The sequence below is a fragment of the Phalacrocorax carbo genome, chromosome 20 (genome assembly GCF_963921805.1).
Source record: "Phalacrocorax carbo chromosome 20, bPhaCar2.1, whole genome shotgun sequence".
In the NCBI taxonomy this organism is placed as follows: domain Eukaryota; kingdom Metazoa; phylum Chordata; class Aves; order Suliformes; family Phalacrocoracidae; genus Phalacrocorax; species Phalacrocorax carbo.
In genome coordinates, this window is record NC_087532.1 from 7,441,558 (window position 1) to 7,461,285 (window position 19,728).

At 45.4% G+C, this 19,728-nt stretch overlaps 2 protein-coding genes across 2 annotated transcripts in view; both read left to right on the plus strand.

Moving 5' to 3' along the window:
- The first annotated feature begins 2,544 nt into the window (after positions 1-2,544).
- RNF186 (ring finger protein 186) lies at positions 2,545-4,511 on the plus strand. Its single transcript, XM_009507101.2, has one exon. It carries the CDS (start codon positions 2,687-2,689, stop codon positions 3,605-3,607), a length of 921 nt encoding a protein of 306 aa, XP_009505396.2. The 5' UTR covers positions 2,545-2,686; the 3' UTR covers positions 3,608-4,511.
- Positions 4,512-9,259: 4,748 nt separating this feature from the next.
- TMCO4 (transmembrane and coiled-coil domains 4) overlaps positions 9,260-19,728 on the plus strand; it is a 45,099-nt gene continuing 34,630 nt past the window's right edge. The window contains exons 1-4 of the mRNA XM_064470208.1: positions 9,260-9,311; positions 13,033-13,217; positions 13,636-13,810; positions 18,534-18,561. Of these exons, the coding sequence (XP_064326278.1) occupies positions 13,039-13,217; positions 13,636-13,810; positions 18,534-18,561 (382 nt within the window). The 5' untranslated portion in view covers positions 9,260-9,311; positions 13,033-13,038. The remainder of the gene's footprint in view (positions 9,312-13,032; positions 13,218-13,635; positions 13,811-18,533; positions 18,562-19,728) is intronic.

The window sequence follows — 19,728 nt, forward strand, 5'->3', positions numbered from 1 at the left end:
GCCCCCTCAGCCGCCCCCCAGCACACTTGTGCTCCAGACCCTGCCCCAGCCCCGCTGCCCTTCTCTGGACACGCTCCAGCCCCTCCAGGCCCTTCTTGTCCCGAGGGGCCCAAACCTGAGCCCAGCACTCGAGGTGGGGCCTCCCCAATGCCGAGCACAGGGGCCCCATCCCTGCCCTGCTCCTGCTGGCCACACCAGTGCTGACACAAGCCTGGACGTTGTTAGCCTCCTTGGCCCCCTGGGCACACTGCTGGCTCTTCTCAGATGTTCTGAATATTAGCATGCTCACAGCCCTACAGCAAGTGAGGATTTTACTCTGAAATGACACAACTGTTCTTTTATATCCATTTCCTGTCATAAACAAGTCCATAAGAAGCATTCCATTGAAGCACATTTTCTTATGCAAACATACAAAAGCAGGAAAGCAGGAGGAGTACATAAACTGACTACAAATGATTAATGACAGAGTAATTAGCTGAAGTAGCATTAAAGGGCTCTAGGCAATCCAATGAAGTACAACCCGCGTGCAAGCCGGTGAACATCCCTCACGATGCCATGGACAAAACGAGTCAAAATCAGGGCAGGTCCTTCAACCCTTGGCTGAAAATTTCATCAATGGAGGGCAACAACAAACGGATGTTTTTAACCCAATACGACCGATAAAAACTGGGTGGAGAGACCACACGCTGCCGGAACAACGCTGCTGAAAACACAGCTTGGGAATCGCACCGCTGCGGCCTCCTGAGCCCCCACACCAGGCCACGCTTCCTCCCTCGGGCTCCCCGATCTGTGTGGCAGTAGCCAGAGCACCAGGGAAGCAGGAGGACCTCTCCAAACCACGACGCACTCCGCTTCCCCTTCCCTTGAGTGAGCTGTCCTCGCTGCTGACATGCACCCGTATTGAAAGAACCGTGCCTCTTGGCCAGCTCTGAGTTTCCAGCACACACAGTTGAAAGTCGCTCCCACCCATTGCCAAGAGACAGAGCAAGCAGGCACGGAGGCAGGGGTTCATCCCACCTAGTTTTTAACTGAAATACTTAAGTTTGGAGTGTAGTTGCCCCTCTTGGCGTCCGTTCCAGCTTCCCAACATCTGCCAGACAGTTTTGTACTGTTCTAATGATTCAGGATCTGTACATTTTAAGACAGTTCCATTCTGGAGACGGGAAGGACAGACAAAATTTGAAACTCCTAAAGCACTGTAAAAATGGCAGCTCTTGTCTTCTACTTTCTCAGATCTTTTCAACAGCATTAACTTGTTAATAAAGAGGCACATGAAATGCCACTGAAAATTCTATTTTTAAACGTAGCTGAGCCTTGCAGTTCACCAGCCCACTTCCAGACGTTCTTGCACTTCAACTACGAGTCCCACTTCTGCAACTGAAAGATCTTCAGGCTCCTAAAATTTGGGGTCACCCAAAAGTCCATCCAACAATGCTAAATGCTGCATCAGCAGAAATACAGCAGGGACGCACAGACACTTCGACGAAGTTTGCTTATGACAAGCTTTCCACTCAGCAAATAAGAACAAGCTCTTCTCACCTCATCCCCCCCTCAGCGAGTTCATGAGATCAGAGTCTTCCTGAACTCCTTGCCCTCCTAAATTGCAGTTGTTTCATTTCTTTCTGTTGGAGGGAGAGGCTGGTACATGGCAGCACACAGGTGCCCTTGAGGCTACAGGCTTGGTACAGTGTGTCTTCTGCTGGCAATGCTGACTTAGTCCAGCTTTCTGGGATTAGTGACCCTTCCTCTACTACCTTCCTTCCTTCCGCAGGATTCTCACTGAGAAACCATCTGTATTTTACCCCTCAAATAAAAAGGCAGAAAGAAATTGGAGAGTGAGGGATTTTGTTCAGGCTTTTTTTTTCCAGAAGAGCTGAATATTCACAAACCCACCTAACAGAAGGGCATTCCTGAGCGCGTGAGGTTGTCCTGTGAACACCAGGAAAAAGCAGAGGGACCTACCAAGACAATAACCTTGCTTTTAATTTCCAGATCTCTCTCACTGACTCTGTGAGACCCTCTGTGATGCTAAGTCATGCTTCAGTTCACACCTGAAGCCCTCCGATGACTGAAACCAAAAGGGATGCTCCTAGTATAAAAGAGTGGGTAACAATCAGACATTCAATACTCCGTGTTAATAACCTTGGTCTTGTTCTTTACTTTGTGCTGGAGGGTAACAGCTCTAGGGTAGCGAGTATTGCTGAAGCCAGAGCAGACTTCCTACCCAGAGCACTCAAAATTGGTGATTCTTACACTCTCTCTAATCAAAGCACTGCAGTGTTTAGTTAATATTAGGTAATTCCTCCAAACCTGTCACTGCCTGGCAAAGCAGTGTTTAGAGAGCAATGAAATTGCTTTTAACAAATAAAGTACTAATTTAGTAATAATGGTAGTGTCTGGCTGTCCCAGTGAACAAAGCTGCAGCCTGCTAATGCCACGGGGTCTGCTTCCAGACAGGAATTGCTCAGTGATATTATCAGCTGTTGTAAAATGCCTTGGCCACAAAGTTAATCATTAGCTCGGCTCCCCATCTCATAAAAACATCGTATCGTAAGAGCACAACACGCTTAGAGCTGTCACTAATCAATCATGCATACAGCAGGCATAAAAGCAACGCATAAAAGGAGTCAGAAATTCGGCAAGTCCTTCAGCTAAGGGAAGACAAACCACACCGAGGTTTATCTCCATGGAGAGAGCCACTGACAAGCTGAACCATGAAAACGAATCGACAACTCTGGGAGTACCAGAGGCTGAAAAGTGTGGTCCTGCACCCACTGCGGAAGGCGCTGCAGAAACAAGCGGAGCAGGACCCCGAACAGAAAATGCTGCAGATGTGAAGAGGCTGGAACTCACTGAAGAACACATTCAAGAAGTGGAGAGACCTTCAGGCACAGAGCAAGACAGTCCTGATGCCTTTAAACCAGTAATTCTGCAAAGAGACTGTCCAAACTCAAAGCCACTCGTTACGCTAACGAACTCAAGCTCTCCCGAAGTATGCAGGTCCGGAATGAACCACCAGTGTCCAACCACAGCATCTATTGATATGGACTGCCTTGTCTGCTTCAACAAGTACAACATCTACAGAGTACCAAAGCTCCTGGACTGCCAGCACGCCTTCTGCGCCGTCTGCCTCAAGCTTATACTCAGGAAAGAAGAGAGTACCTGGATAATCACCTGCCCCCTGTGCAGAAAACCCACTTTTGTGTCAGGAGGACTCATCCGCACACTTCAAAATAAAGAAGACATCATGAAGCACCTGGAAAACCCCAATTCAAATCCTGAGGTACACATCTCTGCTGTAGGGCTGGACGGCAACAGCTGGATTCAGACCGGCCAAGACGTGTTATACAGAGACGACAACGTTGCAGCAGACAACAGACTGGCTATCCAGAGACTTGTGCTGCTCCTGCTGCTTGTGGTGATTCTCACCATCCTCATCCTCCCGTTTATACGCTCTGGGCTGATAAAATGGGTAATTTGTCTCATGCTTATTTTGGGGTTGGTCATGTCTATGGTGCTTTGCTGCACTCCGAAATTCTACTGGAGGTGTAACAGGGACTTGCTCACCTCCTGCCACAAGGAGACCCACATCACTGCCATTGCCTGAAGCAATTAATGCGAGCTGCCTAGAGATAATTGCCTGGTCCTGCCTGGAAAGCCACATGTTGGACACACCAGTTCGTTACTGGACTTTGAAAGCAATCATTCACATAATAAATGCAACAGGTGGCTAAGGTATCCTGCTCAGGCTCAACCGCAATGCACAGCGTTGTTTCATTTAATTACTGGAAACACAGGAAAATATTTATATATTGATATTTATGAGATTAAAAACTGTAAGGTTTCCACACAATTTTTATTCCAGACTAATAATTTTGTTGTTTTGCTCATGTCATTTTGTTCTTGCTTGTATCATCCCCCGATGACACTGCAAACATTATCTGAAACACCTGACAGATGACGTCCTGGGGAAATTCCTAGCCGTGGTTGCGTTTTCCCACTCTCTTAACACATGTACGCCTCTTCTTGTGACAAGGTAGGGAAAGACGACCGCTAAATCAGGGACTGGATGCCTAGCCTCGGTGGAAGAGAGTAGTTTTAACCCAGGTTATCACTTTAATCCCTATCATTGCCCAAACAGTTGTTGGCAGGAACGGGAAAGGGACTGGGAAAAAGGGATGTCAGCTGGTGCTGTTTTAAGCTACACATAAAATGGGAGAGGAAGAAGCAAAATCAGCTCTCCTCGTCTGGAGCCTGTGGCTTGCAAAGGGCAAGGCTCTCAAAAGCTCATGACACTCCAAATTCCCCATGCTATTTAGCACAGAAATAGTTCCTCTTGCCTGAACTCCCTTATGCGTCTCCCTGCACCACCTCTTGTCTTGCACTCTTTACATTAAGTATGGCATTGTCCTGGGGGATGCCCAGAGACACACAGACACGTGTCAATTGCTATGCCATACCACGTGTGAGATTTCTACATGGATCGTGTCCATTAAAGTTTAATAATGTTAATTGCTCATTGACTTCTGTGTTTCAATTCCTCACTGACAATTAATGTCAAAACATTTCACGGTTTCCTCGCTCACAGGAACTACAGCTGAGAAAGCGTATTAGGGAATCTGTACAAGTGAGTTGGTGAGTAAAGCAAAGAAGTAATGTGCTGGGTTTCTTCCTGGATTTAAAAAAAATACTCAGTTGCTAAGAAAACGTCCTATAACCCAATTGAAATGAAATTAGAAAAAAATTAGGAGTTTGCTCTAGTTAAGTTACATTTTTAAGAGCAGCAGGGATCTCAGCAGACCTTGGATCAGGCCTGTGGTAAATATTTGTGTTCGATAAGAATGGAAACTGATGTACTCCAATTGCTGAGTATATAAATATACATAGTGTCTCACCAGCAGATAAAAGAGATTAGACTAAGAGGGTAAGGAGCCGCTGTCCTTCTAGAGTCTTGGAACAAACCAGATCTATTTTCTGCCTAAGAACACGAACCTTCAAGGGAAATAAATGCTTTGATTTTTCTAATATATTCGGACAGCAACTGACCTACTGCAAAGTGGATATGTAGCAACATTTGCTAATAACTAACCAGAAAAAAGCTTTTCAACTGGGAAAAGGCAGATGCTTTTAAACCCAAATACTGTATTATTCCAAATACAACGACTAGACCAGATATTCAGCTGTACTGAAAATAACTTCAGAAACTCTTGCCAAGTCTTTCAGCTCAAAGACAATTTTCCTACCAAGGCTAAGGGGTGACTGGTACCATAAAGGTTTGTAACAAATATATTAATATTGGCCTGAAGGTAGTGTATGTGAAGACATCAGAGTTAGTGAGAAGGGTTATAGGAAAATTATGTGCTAATTGCTACAGAACACTAATCTCATTCAAACGACCAAGTAGCAAGGAAGAAACAGACTGTCCTAAAGATAAGATGACAAAGATGAGCTAGATTGGAGCCATAAAATAATTCCAATTTAAAAAAAAAAACTTTAAAAGGAGAAGAGACCAAGGAAGATACCAAACAACTCCAGAAGGGTGTGTGAGTTGCACCCACTATCAGTTTGCCATCATCAGTCAGGAAACCTAATGAAGATTTTAGAGGCAGCGTCCCTCGTCCTCCATATCATGCAAAGTGGAGCCTGGCCAGCCTGTGCAGGCTAGTCAGCACATGGGCGTGAGTGAATGAGATCAGGGCATGAATGTGAAAAGGGAAAATTAGTTTGTTACGTATCACCCTGCCCTTCCAAAAGGGTGCGTTCAATTTTATTACGCTAATTTCTACATGTGGGGTCCCAACCCTGGGACTGGACTGATGTCGGGGTCTGCTGAAGAGGGGGATGCCACAATGAGGCTGAGGTGAGGGGTGGAACTAGGTGAAGACTTGGTGGTCACCCCTTGCTCAGCCCCAGCCCTGCTGTGCAGGCCCCGGTAACATGCCTCTGTCACTCCCTACACTGCTTATCAGCTGCCAGAAAATTAGGCCTAAACTTATGTCAAGAGCCTGGACAGTTTCTAACAGAACACCCTGTGGGAAGTATTTAAATCAAATCAAGAAGCTGTCACCCACTTACAACTAAACACAAGCACAACTAGTGGCTGAGGGTTTAGTTGTGTGACTCCTTTAAATTATAGAAGCGTGAACATTTTTGCTGAACCATGAAGCCTTCCTCTTTCCTTGCCCCTCATTTATCTGCTCAAACAGCCCCTGTTCAGCTCCAAGAGTCGTAGCAGGGTGTGCTGCAGCGATTAGACTCTGGGTACAAAGATATGTGGGGACGGGGGGCTTCACACCAGCTATAAAATCACAGAATGGGAATAACCTGGTGGAGCTCCCTCTCAGCTGGTCTGAGACCTTTGACCTTGCTGCAGACTGCTAGAACACCAAACAGGTCATATTCCCCTTCCCCCAATTTCATGTATCTTGCTCTACCAATTTCTGTCTTATTATGTATTGGGCTTACTATATAGGTTAAAATAACTTGCTTAAGGACAGTGAAAAATATAATAAAATAGTGGTATAAGTTAAGTGCCTGGTGTCTTGCCAGTGAAGCACATTGACAAGACAAAGTCTGTCTCTCTGTGGATAACAATCGGGGAACAGTGCATTGCACTATAGTGTCAGAAAAACAACGGCCAACAGAAAAGGGCTTCCCTCGAGGCAGTATACAACAGTGGGGAGGAAGGCAGCACACTGTGCGATGATCTCAGAGAGATCCACACAGAAAGATTAGCAGCTGTAGAAGCCCAGATTTTCACCCCTACTGCTCTGTATCAACACCTTCCAAGCATCCATTCAGCAGTTCAACTGAAATGTTTCTACAGCCTTTAAGAACGACTAACAATCAGCTGATTCACAGTTCATGATGTTGGTAGGAGTCATTCGGCCCTAGAACCTGTATCTTTATAACAGCTGTTGATTCTCATCTGACAAGATAACACTCGATGACAATGTAAACCTTTAAAGCAGCAGCTAGGTTTATGGAGAAAAGGCCAACAAAATTGTATTCCTATTCTAAAATGCAAAGAATTTGCTTGTACTTGGTTTTAATTCAGACCAGTCTTTTTGGCAAGAAAGTTTCAGCTCCGAATCGCCTTGACCTGTTACCTTTCCTCGCTGGCTTCCAATGTTGGAGGGTGACTAGGGAACACACCATAGCCTGAAAGAGAGAGGTTCATAATGAGAAATGGGCCCAGACAGTATTATTCAGCTGTACCTGAATATCTGAGAACTGTGACTTACAAAGACAGAATCCCAGCGAGACATTAACAACATGAAAAGACCAAACAGCAGTATTTAAGCATTACAATCTGTATAGACAGAATCCCGGACCAGCAACTACAAAGGTGTTTTGTTTAACAATGCATGTACACAAGCCAATTTTAATTAAAAAATAGGCCTATCCTTTTGTCACGCGCGCTCCCACTCTGCCCCTCTGCCCACAGGGCCCCTCCCAAAGCCACAACTTTCCCTATTCCACCCCTTTCCAGGCTTCTTGTCAACAAACAGCACCACCATCACCCACTACAGTCACTAGTCACTTACGCAAGAGAGTGAGACAGGTGCCTGAAGAATTGTGAGTGTAGGCGTTCTAAATTACTGTTAAATGTAGAAGCCTCACTTTAACTACAGAACTTTAAATTATCCATAATTGTGCTGGCTTTGATTATTATGAAATTGTATATAACAAGATCCCAAGTTTACAAATCTGGTAAAACTCCTAATTGTCAGTCCACTCAGCTTACGTTTCAGACCACTTTTAACAGCTCTTCTGCATTATCACACAGATATAAACAGGCTAAAGTAACACATTTCACGCTTCCACGTTGCTGAGATTCTGTACAAAGAGAACTTTGGGTTCTCAAACACAGAACTGTCAAATCTACAAGAAACTAATTTGCAGATCTTGGTCTGAGAGCACAGATTTGCGTCCAGGTGATTCCTTGCTTGTGAACCATTTGCAACTTGCCTGTTGTGTTCTGCCGTCACCTAAGTCACAGGTGACATAGATAGCTTCTGCACCATAACTGGGATCCACAGAACTCTCCTTCTGAACTTTGGTGTTACATTTAATGACTATATGATTATGCTTAAAACACCTATATATAACATGAGTACTTGTGTGAGTAAACCTGAGATGGTCTAGTATTAGTAGCAAGGAACCAGGGCAAGATATTTGGCCAAATCAAAATCAGTTTTTAAACACAGCTGGTACCCACATTTTTTTTAATAAGTATTTATAAATAAGTCCCACATAGCATATTTTAAAGCATAAACTGGTTACCCCAGCTACCAAGCAATCAAAGCTAGTTTTACTGTTATGAAACATGATCATACAGAAAAACCTCTCGCCTTCCCCTGAAAAAAACGTGTTTCTCCAAAAATTACTATGCATTGGACTTGGGGGTCCAGCCTGAGACTGCTCTCAGAGCAAATGCAGTTCTTAAAACCCCCAAAACACAATGCAAAAGCCATGAGCTCAGGTAGCTGACCTAACTCCAAAGCTTTAGGATTTCTGCAAGGCCAATCAACTGCAGTGGAGCAAAGCCTCCCGAGCTGACTGCGCCAGTGCTTTCAGAAGCGACACATACATGGCCCTCAAATTTGCCTGATGAGTGCATATAGATATACAAAAACACATACTTCAGCTTCTGTTCATATGGCTTTGGGATCCAACCCAGTAACACGGCACGAAGTGTGAGACACCACTGAAGCTTTAATTCTCCTGAGACACCAACCTGTCCTGCATCTGATGTGGCAAAGGAGTCTTGGTGGAGCAACCTGAGAGCAGCTTCACCAGATGTACATCACCACCTTTCTCTGTAACCCTCCCTCAGAGAGGGAGCAGTTCCGGCAGGGGAAGAAGGGTTTTAAAGGGAGCAAAAGGACCCATACCCACGTAGGCCTAAACCCTGAGCAAGGCACCAATGTAGCAGACAAGGCCCAAGACTGTGGGTAAAGGCGGGCAGCGAGGAAAGCGCAGCTCTACCCATCTCGTGGTGGAGATGGACCCAGCACCAGGCCCATGAAGGGGCCAGGGGACAAGGGCCGGCCGCCAGCCCCCACCATCACCTCAGCCCAGCGCGTCTCCCCTCCACGCTCCTCAACCTACGCCCGTCGCTACGCCAGTCGCGTAGGGTAGAGCAGCCGGACCGCCCAGAGCCGCCCTCTCGCCGTACGCAGATTGCGTAGTGGAGGCGGGAAGGGCGGGCCTGGCAGAGCCGGGCCGGGCCGGGCCGGGCCGGAAGGGGCGGGCGGGAGGCGCGGAAGGAAAGCGGCGGTTCCGCTTTGAGGCCGGGCCGGCAGCAGGTCGGCTCCGGGCCGGGGGAGGTGGGGAAAGGGGCTGGGCAGGGCGGGGGTGCAGCTCCGCGGGCCGAGGGGGTGAGCGGGAGGGACCCTCTCCTCAGGCCGCTCCCTGAGGGGAGGGCTGTGGCGGCGCCCGCCCCGCTGCCGGGGCCTGGTTTCTTCTCCTCACTGGTTGTCAGAAGTGCTGCTTTCTGTAAAAAAAAAAACCAAAAAATGCCTGTATTCTGGCAGCAGAAGTTTCACTCTCAAAGGATGTGCGATAAAAGCGAATATCGGCAGCTGCGGGGATGTTGGTGCTCGCAGCTTTCCCAGCTGAGGGGTTTCTTTCACGTTTTTCCCACTCGTGATTTCTGCGTGCTGGTCACGTCCCCCTCCGCAGCTCTGCCCGCCTCCTGTGTACTCACATCGCTTCTCAATCGCTGCTGCTACAAGCGTCGGGATTAACCGGATCAAACGCGCTCAGTTTTGCAGCTACTTAAGCTTTTAGCTTTTCCATGTCCCCATCCCCTCGGTGCCTGATCTCTGGTTTACATTTAGCACGCATTTCTGCGGCGGCTGTCTATCGCATTCGCATGTTTTTGCGGCAAGACGCGATTTTATCTGGGACTGAATTAATTGCATTCCGTGTTCGTACTTCATATCTACGGATTAAAAGCAAAGGCCGTGGTGCTCCCAGCGTGTAAGCACATGTGTGGCTCTGGAGCCCTGTGCAAGTTCCCAGGAAAACTCGTCTGTCCAATGTTTCCAAGGTTGAGGTGCCCAGTGCTTAATCGCAGGGTTTTGGCCCTACGTTTGGCGTTTTGGCCAGCCCCATCTGAATAATTACCTACAGCTACTTCTCTGAGGTTGATGAGATGCCTCATTAACTTCTGAGGGTCTCAGGGGTTAACGTGTGAGCGATTTGGTTGCTTTTTGGATGAATGCAAAGCCAGCATCTCTGTAATTCTTCCAGCAGTAGGGAGCACGTGTGTATTGTACAGCATTAGATCCACAAAAGGATTGTCTTCCTGCTTTCCAAACAGGATTTTGGGAACCGCTGTATAAAATACGTCACCTCTCAAGAAAGCGAAGGGCTTTGTGTGAAAAGCGAGTGCTGGAAGTGATAAAAAATTTCCCTTTCAAGTGATGGTTCAGATTATGGCAATGCTATTGATTGCTGAATCACATTGTTTGAGAGAGAGACATGAATTCCAGTGCCACAAGCTGTAAATAACTTTCTGGATATATTTCTAGCTCTCAATTCCCTCATCCATTTAGGACAAGAAGAAATGGCCTCAAGGTGCATCAGGGGAGGTTTAGCTTCAATATCAGGGAAAATGCCTTCCCTGCCAGAGGGGTCAGGCCCTGGCACAGGCTGCCCTGAGGGGGGGGCAGTCACCGTCCCTGGCGGGGTTCAAACAACGTGCAGACGTGGCACTTGGAGCCATGGTTTAGGAGGCCTGGGGGTGTTGGGTTGGGGGTTGGACTTGATGGTCTTAGAGGTCTTTTCCAACCTTAATGATTGTATGATTCTATGATCCTGGATTCAGTGGCAAGACTTGGCCCAAGTTTTCTTTACTAAATCACACGTAGCCATTTTTTTATGCTGCACGTCTGAGAATCCGAGCCCCTTTTTTCCTAGATATTTATGAAGAAATAGATATCTGTGCTGAGGGGATGCACATCGAGCGTACTGATGAGAGCATCTTCAGAACTTCCTCTGGGTATTCCAGATGCTCAGCATCGTGAATTATTTGTTGCATAACGGCAATGAAGTTGCATGCAAGAAGCCGCTATGGTGTCGCTCCATAATTGGCCACATCTTTTATGTTATTGGGAATCAAGGTTAAACAGTTGTACTGTTTCTGGATCCTTTTGAGCTGTTCACTTTTCATGTGAGCCTGTGTTAACAAATCAATAAATCTATCACAGCAGGGAAGGGGATTTTATTTTCAGTGCTGTCTCCCATAATAAGCTAATAAATCTGTGTCCAGAGGTGAGTAGACCTGCCAAGTAATTGTAAAGTTATTGAAACTTTAAACGTTAGATTATTTCTGGGCAAACTGGCCCATAAGTCTGGATGTTTTAGGAAGGTCAGAGCCTAGCGATATGAAATGGCTTTTGGGTGTACAAATGAGGGCTTTGGAGCTCCTGAGGTGATAAAACAATCTTTGGATTTTGTTAGGAAGTCCTGGGAAGCGTGGAGGCCCATCTTGTGCCACCTCCGCAGGTGTGTGTTCTTGCTGCAATTCAGCAAGCGTAGATGCTGCTGCGCGTTGGGGTCGGTACCGGCGCGGGCCTGCCGGGGCCGGGATTGATCCCAGGGACCCACTCTCCCCGGGGAAGGTAATCTGGCCCTTCCCTTCTCTGGTTGGTACGGAAATACCAGAGTTTGTTTATTCCTGCGGACTTTGTGCTCCCATGTTGCTGGAATGTGATGTTTCCATGGAAACGCACCGAGATGCCTTAGACCTGTGTGCTCAAGCCATCAGGAGATACGTGCTGCAGGGGGGCTGAGCTCTCCCAGGAAGGGAGGTGCGAGCTGCAATAACCATCGGCCCATGAGTGATGAATTTTCCTTGCATGTCTACATCAGCAGTTAAATAGGGTGAGCCTTGAGAAATACGAATGTCCTCGAATAAAATTTCTGAGCGGGAAGGCAAGACAGGCACCCTTCCTGGAAGGCTGTTGCAGACAGCATGCAGATAATAAAATCTCTTTAAAAAGAGCTGCTCCTGTGCTGCATTTCTTTCTCCTAGGACTCTAAAAATATCCCACAAATGGCACTGCATCCTCTGAGAGTCAGTACATGGTTCAGTACGGGCTCCTAATTCCTATTTAGCTGCTTTACAGGGTTCAGAGGAAAGGAAATATTTAAATAGGGAGTATATCATGAAATAGGTGGTTCGGGCCCCTTAGAGACCAATAAAATCTTTATGAAATCAGTAGAAATTTCAGGTGATGTGAGTGAGCTTTGGAGCAGATTGTTACCCACATTGAATTGTGAAATGAGCTGTTGTCGCGTATGCCTGGTTTCAGTCACCTCGGCTGGCTGTGTGTATGATCAGGGGAGCTCCCGGGGAGCAGTTGTAAGCTGTTCAGTTGGAAGCGCGCACGTCCGCGCTCTAAAAAATAGTATTTTGGCCAGCTCAAGGTCTGCGTAGCACAGGGATCTCATGTTTAGGGAAAAAGCAGCAGCAGGTTGTATGGAGGAGGGAGTATTATGAGCAAAGCACAGCAATGTCCATGGGGCACGTTAAAAGTCCTCATCAGAGTCTGCAGCTGGACTCAACTTCTGTAACGCTGTCAGCAAAATTAACTGAGGAGCAATTTGGGTTGAAGATGAGAGAGGCAAACTATTTCCCAGGCAGCTGTACTGGTCCCTGCACCAGGTGCCGAGCTTTTATTTTACATGTTATTTTTGCAGTAAACATGTGAACGATAAGCCTGAACGGAGCCCAGCCTCTCTGAGTCTGGAGGGGGATTTCTTTTGCTGTGTGAAGTATCGCTGGTTCATTTTGTGCAGAACTTTTGAGAACTGGTGAGCAGAAAGTCTCCGGTTGTCTTTGGTTGCAGCATCGTGTTGTGGGGGGGATACACAAGCTGGTCCTTGACAGGCTTGACTTAATACCGACAGCAAGTGTGACAGTGAAAAAGCGAAGTCAATTTGTCTCATTGCTTCCTGGTTCTCAACTGTTTGTTGGTTTGTTTTTTTTCTTCTGCTTTTTCCTCTTCAAACTTGCAGGTAAAAATGGCTGCACAAGAGAAGTGGAAAGGTTGGGCTTCAAAACAGCATAGTGCGGCTGCAAAGGCAGGTGAAACGGAACCATGTGTGCTTCTGCGCCAGTGGCTGGGTGAACCGGGAAGATTTGCTTATGCGGCACTTTGTGGGATATCCCTAGCACAGCTGTTCCCTGGAGAAGAGCAAAGGTACTACACAGGGTATGAGGGGTGAGCAAAGGAGGTGGCTTTTGGGTGGCAGCTTGGGTGGAGCTGGTACCAGACTCTGAGGGGTCTTCTGAAGTCAGGGGTGTGGCAGATCCTGGTGACATTAGCTATTTTCTTAATTGCGTTGACTTTCTCTCTTACACCTTGAAGACTTTTATACTTCAGCAAAAGTTGCATCCCTTAATACTGCAGACACATGCATTGGAGAAAGGTCTGGCTCCATTCAGATTGCTTACTTCTTTGTTTAGGCAGCTCGTGTAGCAACTCGCCTTCTGCTGACTTCTTATGGTGCCTTGATTTTTGTGCAGACGGCGAGACATCAACATTTCAAAGCAGGGAGCACTCAAAGTTTGCAAAAATCCCCAGTTCTGGAGCCTTAATTGCTGCTGTTGCCTTACAGCTCCTTCAGGACGGAATTCATTGAGGGCTTTGTGAAATGGCTGGACCTGCCCGAAGCTGTCTTGCCTGCCATGACAGCATTTGCTAGCGGCTTAGGAGGTGAGGGCACAGAAACCTTTGCCCAGATTTTGCTGAAGGATCCCATCTTGAAAGAAAATCCAGTTGTCATTACCCAAGTAAGTTCATATGATCTTCTCGCCCTTGTTTGCTTTTGCAAGAGATCTGTCATACGTGTCTGTTTGCAACTGCCGTTCTGTTTGTACAGTCAAGGAAGTAAAATCGATATTTCTGCCGTGCATATATTTCTGAGCAGCTGTGTGGGTGACTGGCAGTCTCTCTATCCATTAACAGCTCGTGGAAGTGATGAACAGGAGGCACGGTTACTGTCTGTTGAATTAACATTTTGTGTCTTTGACGCTTTCGCTCTACAGAACAGACAACTATCAGACTTTTTACTTTGTATTATTGCAGTGGTTTTGATTCATATGTGTGTTCTAAAGATTTTGGAGAAACACTGTACCCAATAGGCCTGATTTTGATTTCTTTCAAAGCCCCTTTACTACACCTGTAATACAAAACACCTCTACATACATGCTCCATGTAGCACAATTCCCAGAGTCTTTTTCCTAGAGTCACCTTTGGCTAGAAGGAAATAAGTTACTGTGACTTTATTTTCTTTCACTGAGAAAGTCTTTGCGAGACTGGGACTACTCCGTAATGTAAAAGCTGATGTAGAAGCTGACGTAAAGTTAAAAGAGGTGCGGTATTTCGGTGGCCTTCACCTTTACCGCAGAGTCTCAGCGGGAGAAGATATCTACTCATCCAGCCTGACGTTACGCTGTGCAGGGCGAAGAGCACGGTTGGCTGCTGCTGATGCCAGGATAACGTGGCCACTGTCACCTTGCACCCTTCGCTGTGTGCTGCGTGCAAGGAAGCAGCGAGGCATCCTGCGTGCAGACAGAGCTCTGCTATTGAGTAATAGTTATCACAAACTACCTTTAGCAATGGCCCAGGAGAACAGCAGATGTGAGAACAAGGCCGCATAAGTCAAGATATGATAGGAGTGAACTTCCTTGGTCATCATGACCAGCTCCCATTATCTCAGCCGTCTTTCATGTCTTCTAGTCAGTCCATAAAAGGCCTCCGAGGATCTGCTCCAAACATCCAAACGTTGCAATGCCCAAAGTCCTGTAATGGTGTACATACAGTGACAGAGAATCTTAAGCTTAAGTAGTAAGTTAGGACAGATCTTCTGAAACGAGAGCAGCTGTTTTCATAGAAGCATAGAATCATTAAGGTTGGAAAAGACCTCTAGGACCATCAAGTCCAACAGTCAATGATCCATTTTGATGTTGTTTGCTCAAAATAAATAAATCCACACTCACTTGTTTCTGCATCTAGATGTCTTGGTATTTCCCGTGTTGTTTCCCTCATTCTCTCTGCTCTAGATTCTCTAGAATTAGGCAAGTTTTCCTGTGTTGCTGCTGAGTTTATTAAGGGTGAAATTTTGGTGAAATTTAACTTGTGCTTGCTCTGAGCTTACGCTGTATGAGGGCTCGTTGCGCTTTTGCAAAAGTGGCTCTGGATCAGTGGGAGCGCGCGGTATTTTGCTCTGAGCTGGAGAACTGAGGCACTTATCACCTGGATTCAGGTGGAATACAGAAGCTGTAGATAACAGATCTTTGATTATTTGAAAGCAAAGATCAGGAGTAGCTATCAGTCTAACACCACAACATCAGTACCTTATGCAGTTATGAACGTAGGCAAGGTGTTTGGCTTTGTTGAAGGAAAGATAGAATTAAAGACTTTTGAAGGGCAAAGCAGCGGAGGCTTGCAAGGTGCCTTTGGGAAAGCGCACTGGTGCGTAGGGAACTTCAGCGTACCAAGCTGATCTCAGCTTTTTCCATCTTACCTGGAAATAAACAAGCTATGGGACAAGGCTTTGTGGATTCTTGATATGTTGCTTTATGGTGCTCTTACTTCTTTGGATTCAGCTGCTTCTGATGCAACATTTACTGGTTATTTAACAAGTATACACTTTAATTGCCCGGCATGTTCAGCGGCAGGGTCCTGTCAGCACTACTGCCTGCATTTCTGAATGCCCTCCAGCTCAGCGGTGCTGGAGGGACAATACATGAGGTCAGGAGATTAGAGGTGAGCTCACTATTGATTCAATGAAAATCTGAGGATTATGAATTTTTATCTTTGTTTGCATTCGTTGCAGATGACTAATAAAGGTAAATGTTGGTTAACTGAATCCTTTAAGGACAGTAGTGGTTAACACACAGGCTGTGGGTGCAGTATGAGAAGGCAGTGCAACAAAAAGAGGTGAAGATGTGATGATAGGTGAGAAAATGTTGTAAATTCTTATTATGAATTTTTTTTGCTCTGAACATAGCTAGAATGCCCATTTTCCTGCGTTTTCTACACACATCCACTGCAATGTGGATTGGATGCTCTCTGTTGTTGAGGAAATGAATTTTGAACTTGCAGCAATTCACAAAAAGCTGGCAAAGACTCTGAACAAAGGTCGCTTCCCTTTCCTTGAGAGGTTTCTCAATCATAAGGGTGGTGGTCTTCTGCGTGGAGTTCTCAGGGAGATGCAAAACACCAACTTGAAAGTAAGACTGAAATGTAGTAACTGCTGTTTAGAGGAGGAAAACAAACTACTTGTGAACTAGTCTAATCAATACTGACTGGGTTCTAGAAGGCTGCACAGCAGTATGCAAAGCCTAAACCAGGTAGCAATACTTGGGAATGCTAATTAGCGCAGATGCAGTAAAACCGTAGTTCCAGTTTATCAACGCATTACCTGTATCCATCCCTCACCTTCTGACATGCATATAAATGCTTAGGCCAGATTTTTAAAAGAGATTATTTGATATTAGGTGCCACAGATGATACTGGGCATGTCGTACAGGACCTGAGTCAAGACCTGCAACACACAAGGAGAATTTGTTACCTACAAACCACAAGCCTGTTTGCAATTGTGGTAACAAGGTCACAAACTTCACCTTATTCTAGACTTCAGGCTCTTTGCTTGGTCAGCTTTCTGCTTGGGACTCCCAGCCCTGGACCTTCTGCTGGGCTTTGATGCCCCTATGCCAACCCTTCCTCATAAAACTGCAGCCAGGGAGGAGGTGATGGTGCCCAGTTATCAAACACCTGCATGGTTGTAGTGATTTGGCTCTGGGAAACCCGAGTTGTATTCCTCCCTCTCCGTTGGGGATTAAGGTTTCCAATTCCCATTTCCCACCAGCCAGCCTGGGGAACAGTCTGCAGCATGTGTGCATGCACAGAATGTTGTGACCGGACCTAAAAAGAAGCCTTTTTTCCTGCAACATGGTGATTGGGGGAACAGAGGAGACCTGATTCAGTGCTTTAAGTCATTTAACTTAAATTAAAAGGTTATTCACGCACTGGAGATAGCAAACCAGGACCTTTCTTTTCTTGGGTGAGCACTCTGGCCATGGGGATGCCCAGTGAAGGAGCAGCAATGACTGCTTTGTGCAGAGCCCAGCCCAACAGAGACCTTCTGGAAATCCTCATCCCATTAGGATTTGCAGAACAGGCAAGCAAAAGAAGGCTTCTCTGTGGATGCGAACAGCAACCCAGATATTCAGCAGGAGAGGGGGGTGTGTGTGAAAACAGCAGTGGAGTGAAGGTTTTGGGGCTATACCTTGTGAAAAAGCACCCACAGGTGGGAGTTCAACTGCCCTAATCCTTTGGTTTCCCTAGACCTATAGGTCTCTGCCTGATAGATAAATTGATTGATTAATAAAAGCTCTCTTTTCCTTTATGAAATAGCAGGTGCTTCTCATGCTAAAATGATATTCAGAGTCTGAGCACTTACTTTTGCCTGGATAATGTTTACAGTTCACTGCACTTTTAGTAGGAGCTGGTTAAGGGTGGCTTCTTCTCCGTTCTGTGCTTCTCATGCAGTAGGGAAAAGATTAGAGACATTTTTACGATACAAATTTTGCTTAGGAGTTTATGGGACTAATAATCATAAAATCTTTGGCAGCATCCTACATCTTTGGCTGCATTTTTTGTGTTCCCAAAGGGCTGAAAGATTCCCTGTAAAATTCAGCTGTGCTTTATTTGCGTGTAGGAGAGGGAAGTAGCTAGACTGAGCTAATGCTTAGTGTTGTAGCTACATAAAGAATTGAAAATTTATCCAGTGACAATAAAAGAAGAGAACATTGTAGTAAAAACACTGGCCTCTGTCTTCATGGATTTGTCCATAGAAACCATCTATTGGATTGATCTGTTTTTCCAATTTTTTTTAATGATGAAGAGCCAACACAGAAGTCGAGTCCCTCAATCTTGACAGATGGCCATAAATTCTGGATTTTCTATGTTTGAGTACTTAATTCAAAGGAACTTCATGCCAGTTCAGCCTTACCGCCTAGAGCTATGAATTCCCAGAACGCCAGAGAAAATAGGAGCCGTTAGAGTAGCATTCAAACCTGTTACTCATGTTGAAAATATTAGTATATATGACTATATAGTGAGCAGAAGGCATTAGAGAGGTAGGAGGATCAGAACCCTGTTTCTCCAAACTTTGAAGTACAGTGGAATCGTGGTGTTTTCAATTACAACAGGATTGCTAGCAATAAAAAATAGGGGATGCTTCAGCATATACCAAGCAGGCGCTGCCCTCCCATCTTGCGTTTATCTACTTCTGTCCAGCCATTTGTACCTGCATATGGGGAATTTTGTACCAGAAACATCTGCCCTCTGCTGCCCTACAGAATTGTAGCTTGCTGGCTTCCCATGTTCATGAACTGACATGCTGCAGTAATTGAATCATAGTCCAATGGGTTTTCATGCCTCCATTTTGAGACCTCTGGGTGTGTGTCATCAGTTTTAACTTGAATATACTTTTTTCCTTTTTAGGATCTTCTGTCCTTCTCTCTTAGAGATGGTAAGTTTACCTGGCATTTGTTCTTTGTAAGAATAATGTAGGTGAGTTTACATCTGATACTTTAAAATGCATAAAAAGCTCAAGGTACCATCCTATTTTTTCTTAGCTTCCTTTATAGCAAAAGGAGCAGAGTCTTTCCCTGCGTCCACTACAGGAAAAGCAACTATTATATTAGGGATGATTAATAATAACCTGTTAAAAATGGAACAACTGTTCACCTCCTTACCTTCACATGCCATGCACTGGCATGAAATGTATGTGATGGGAGAAAAGTTCTGAACTGAAATACCTAGAGCGGGGTGTTTTTCCTTCAGTGCTTCCAGGAGAGCAGGTGACCTCTTCCTTTAGGAAGGCAGTAAAGCTGGTATGAAAATCTCAGCCTAGCAAATTTTCTGCAGATCACTTGTTCCCTAAAAAGAAAAAAAATATCAGGGAATAAATCCCAGAGTGTCCTGTGAAGCCTATTATGAATAAATGCGATTTTACTCATGTATTATATTATGCATAAAACAGTTTTCTGATTTACAATCCATAACATGGATTAGTCTGAAAAATTAATGAAGTAAAGACCACCTGAACAAAATGCTCATTTCTAGAAGAAGCCTGGTTTATATCACCACTTGCATTTTTTAAATCTCTGTGTTTTAACATGTTCTCACAGGAAACGTCCTTGCTGATTAGCCTGTTTCACTGCAGAACAAAGTACCATTTTTGTTCTTGCTTTATTTTTAATGGAAAATTGACAAGTCAGTTATTGCAAAACTGCTTATTTTGCTAAGCTGGAATGTAAAAGAAATATATTTTCAAGCCTTGCTGACTTACTGCCAAGCTGGCTAAGTAAAAAGCTAAGTTGTGTATTAGCAGACAGGAAGCAAGAAGGCTACTCCTTAAAACACCTGCGTGGGCTTGTGAGACGTGGCACGTATCAGGGATGAAGTGCAGATAAATACTATCTTTATTTCTCAACTAAGCACAGATTTTAAAAGTGGCGTCATTAAAGCCTACCGAAGAATTAGTCTGATAACTTGGCAACAATGGTAATAAATAAATAAATGTAATAGATTGCCAATGCCGTGTTTGATCTATGTGCAGCGGGTATCAGAAACGCACTTTGTAGTTGGGTCTTGATGGTGTCTTCACCCACCCCTAGAAAAGCAATTGCATTTT

What these genes read in the sequence shown, in the direction of transcription:
- RNF186 (XM_009507101.2), top strand. Translation starts at nt 2,687, where the DNA reads ATGGAGAGAGCCACTGACAAGCTGAACCATGAAAACGAATCGACAACT.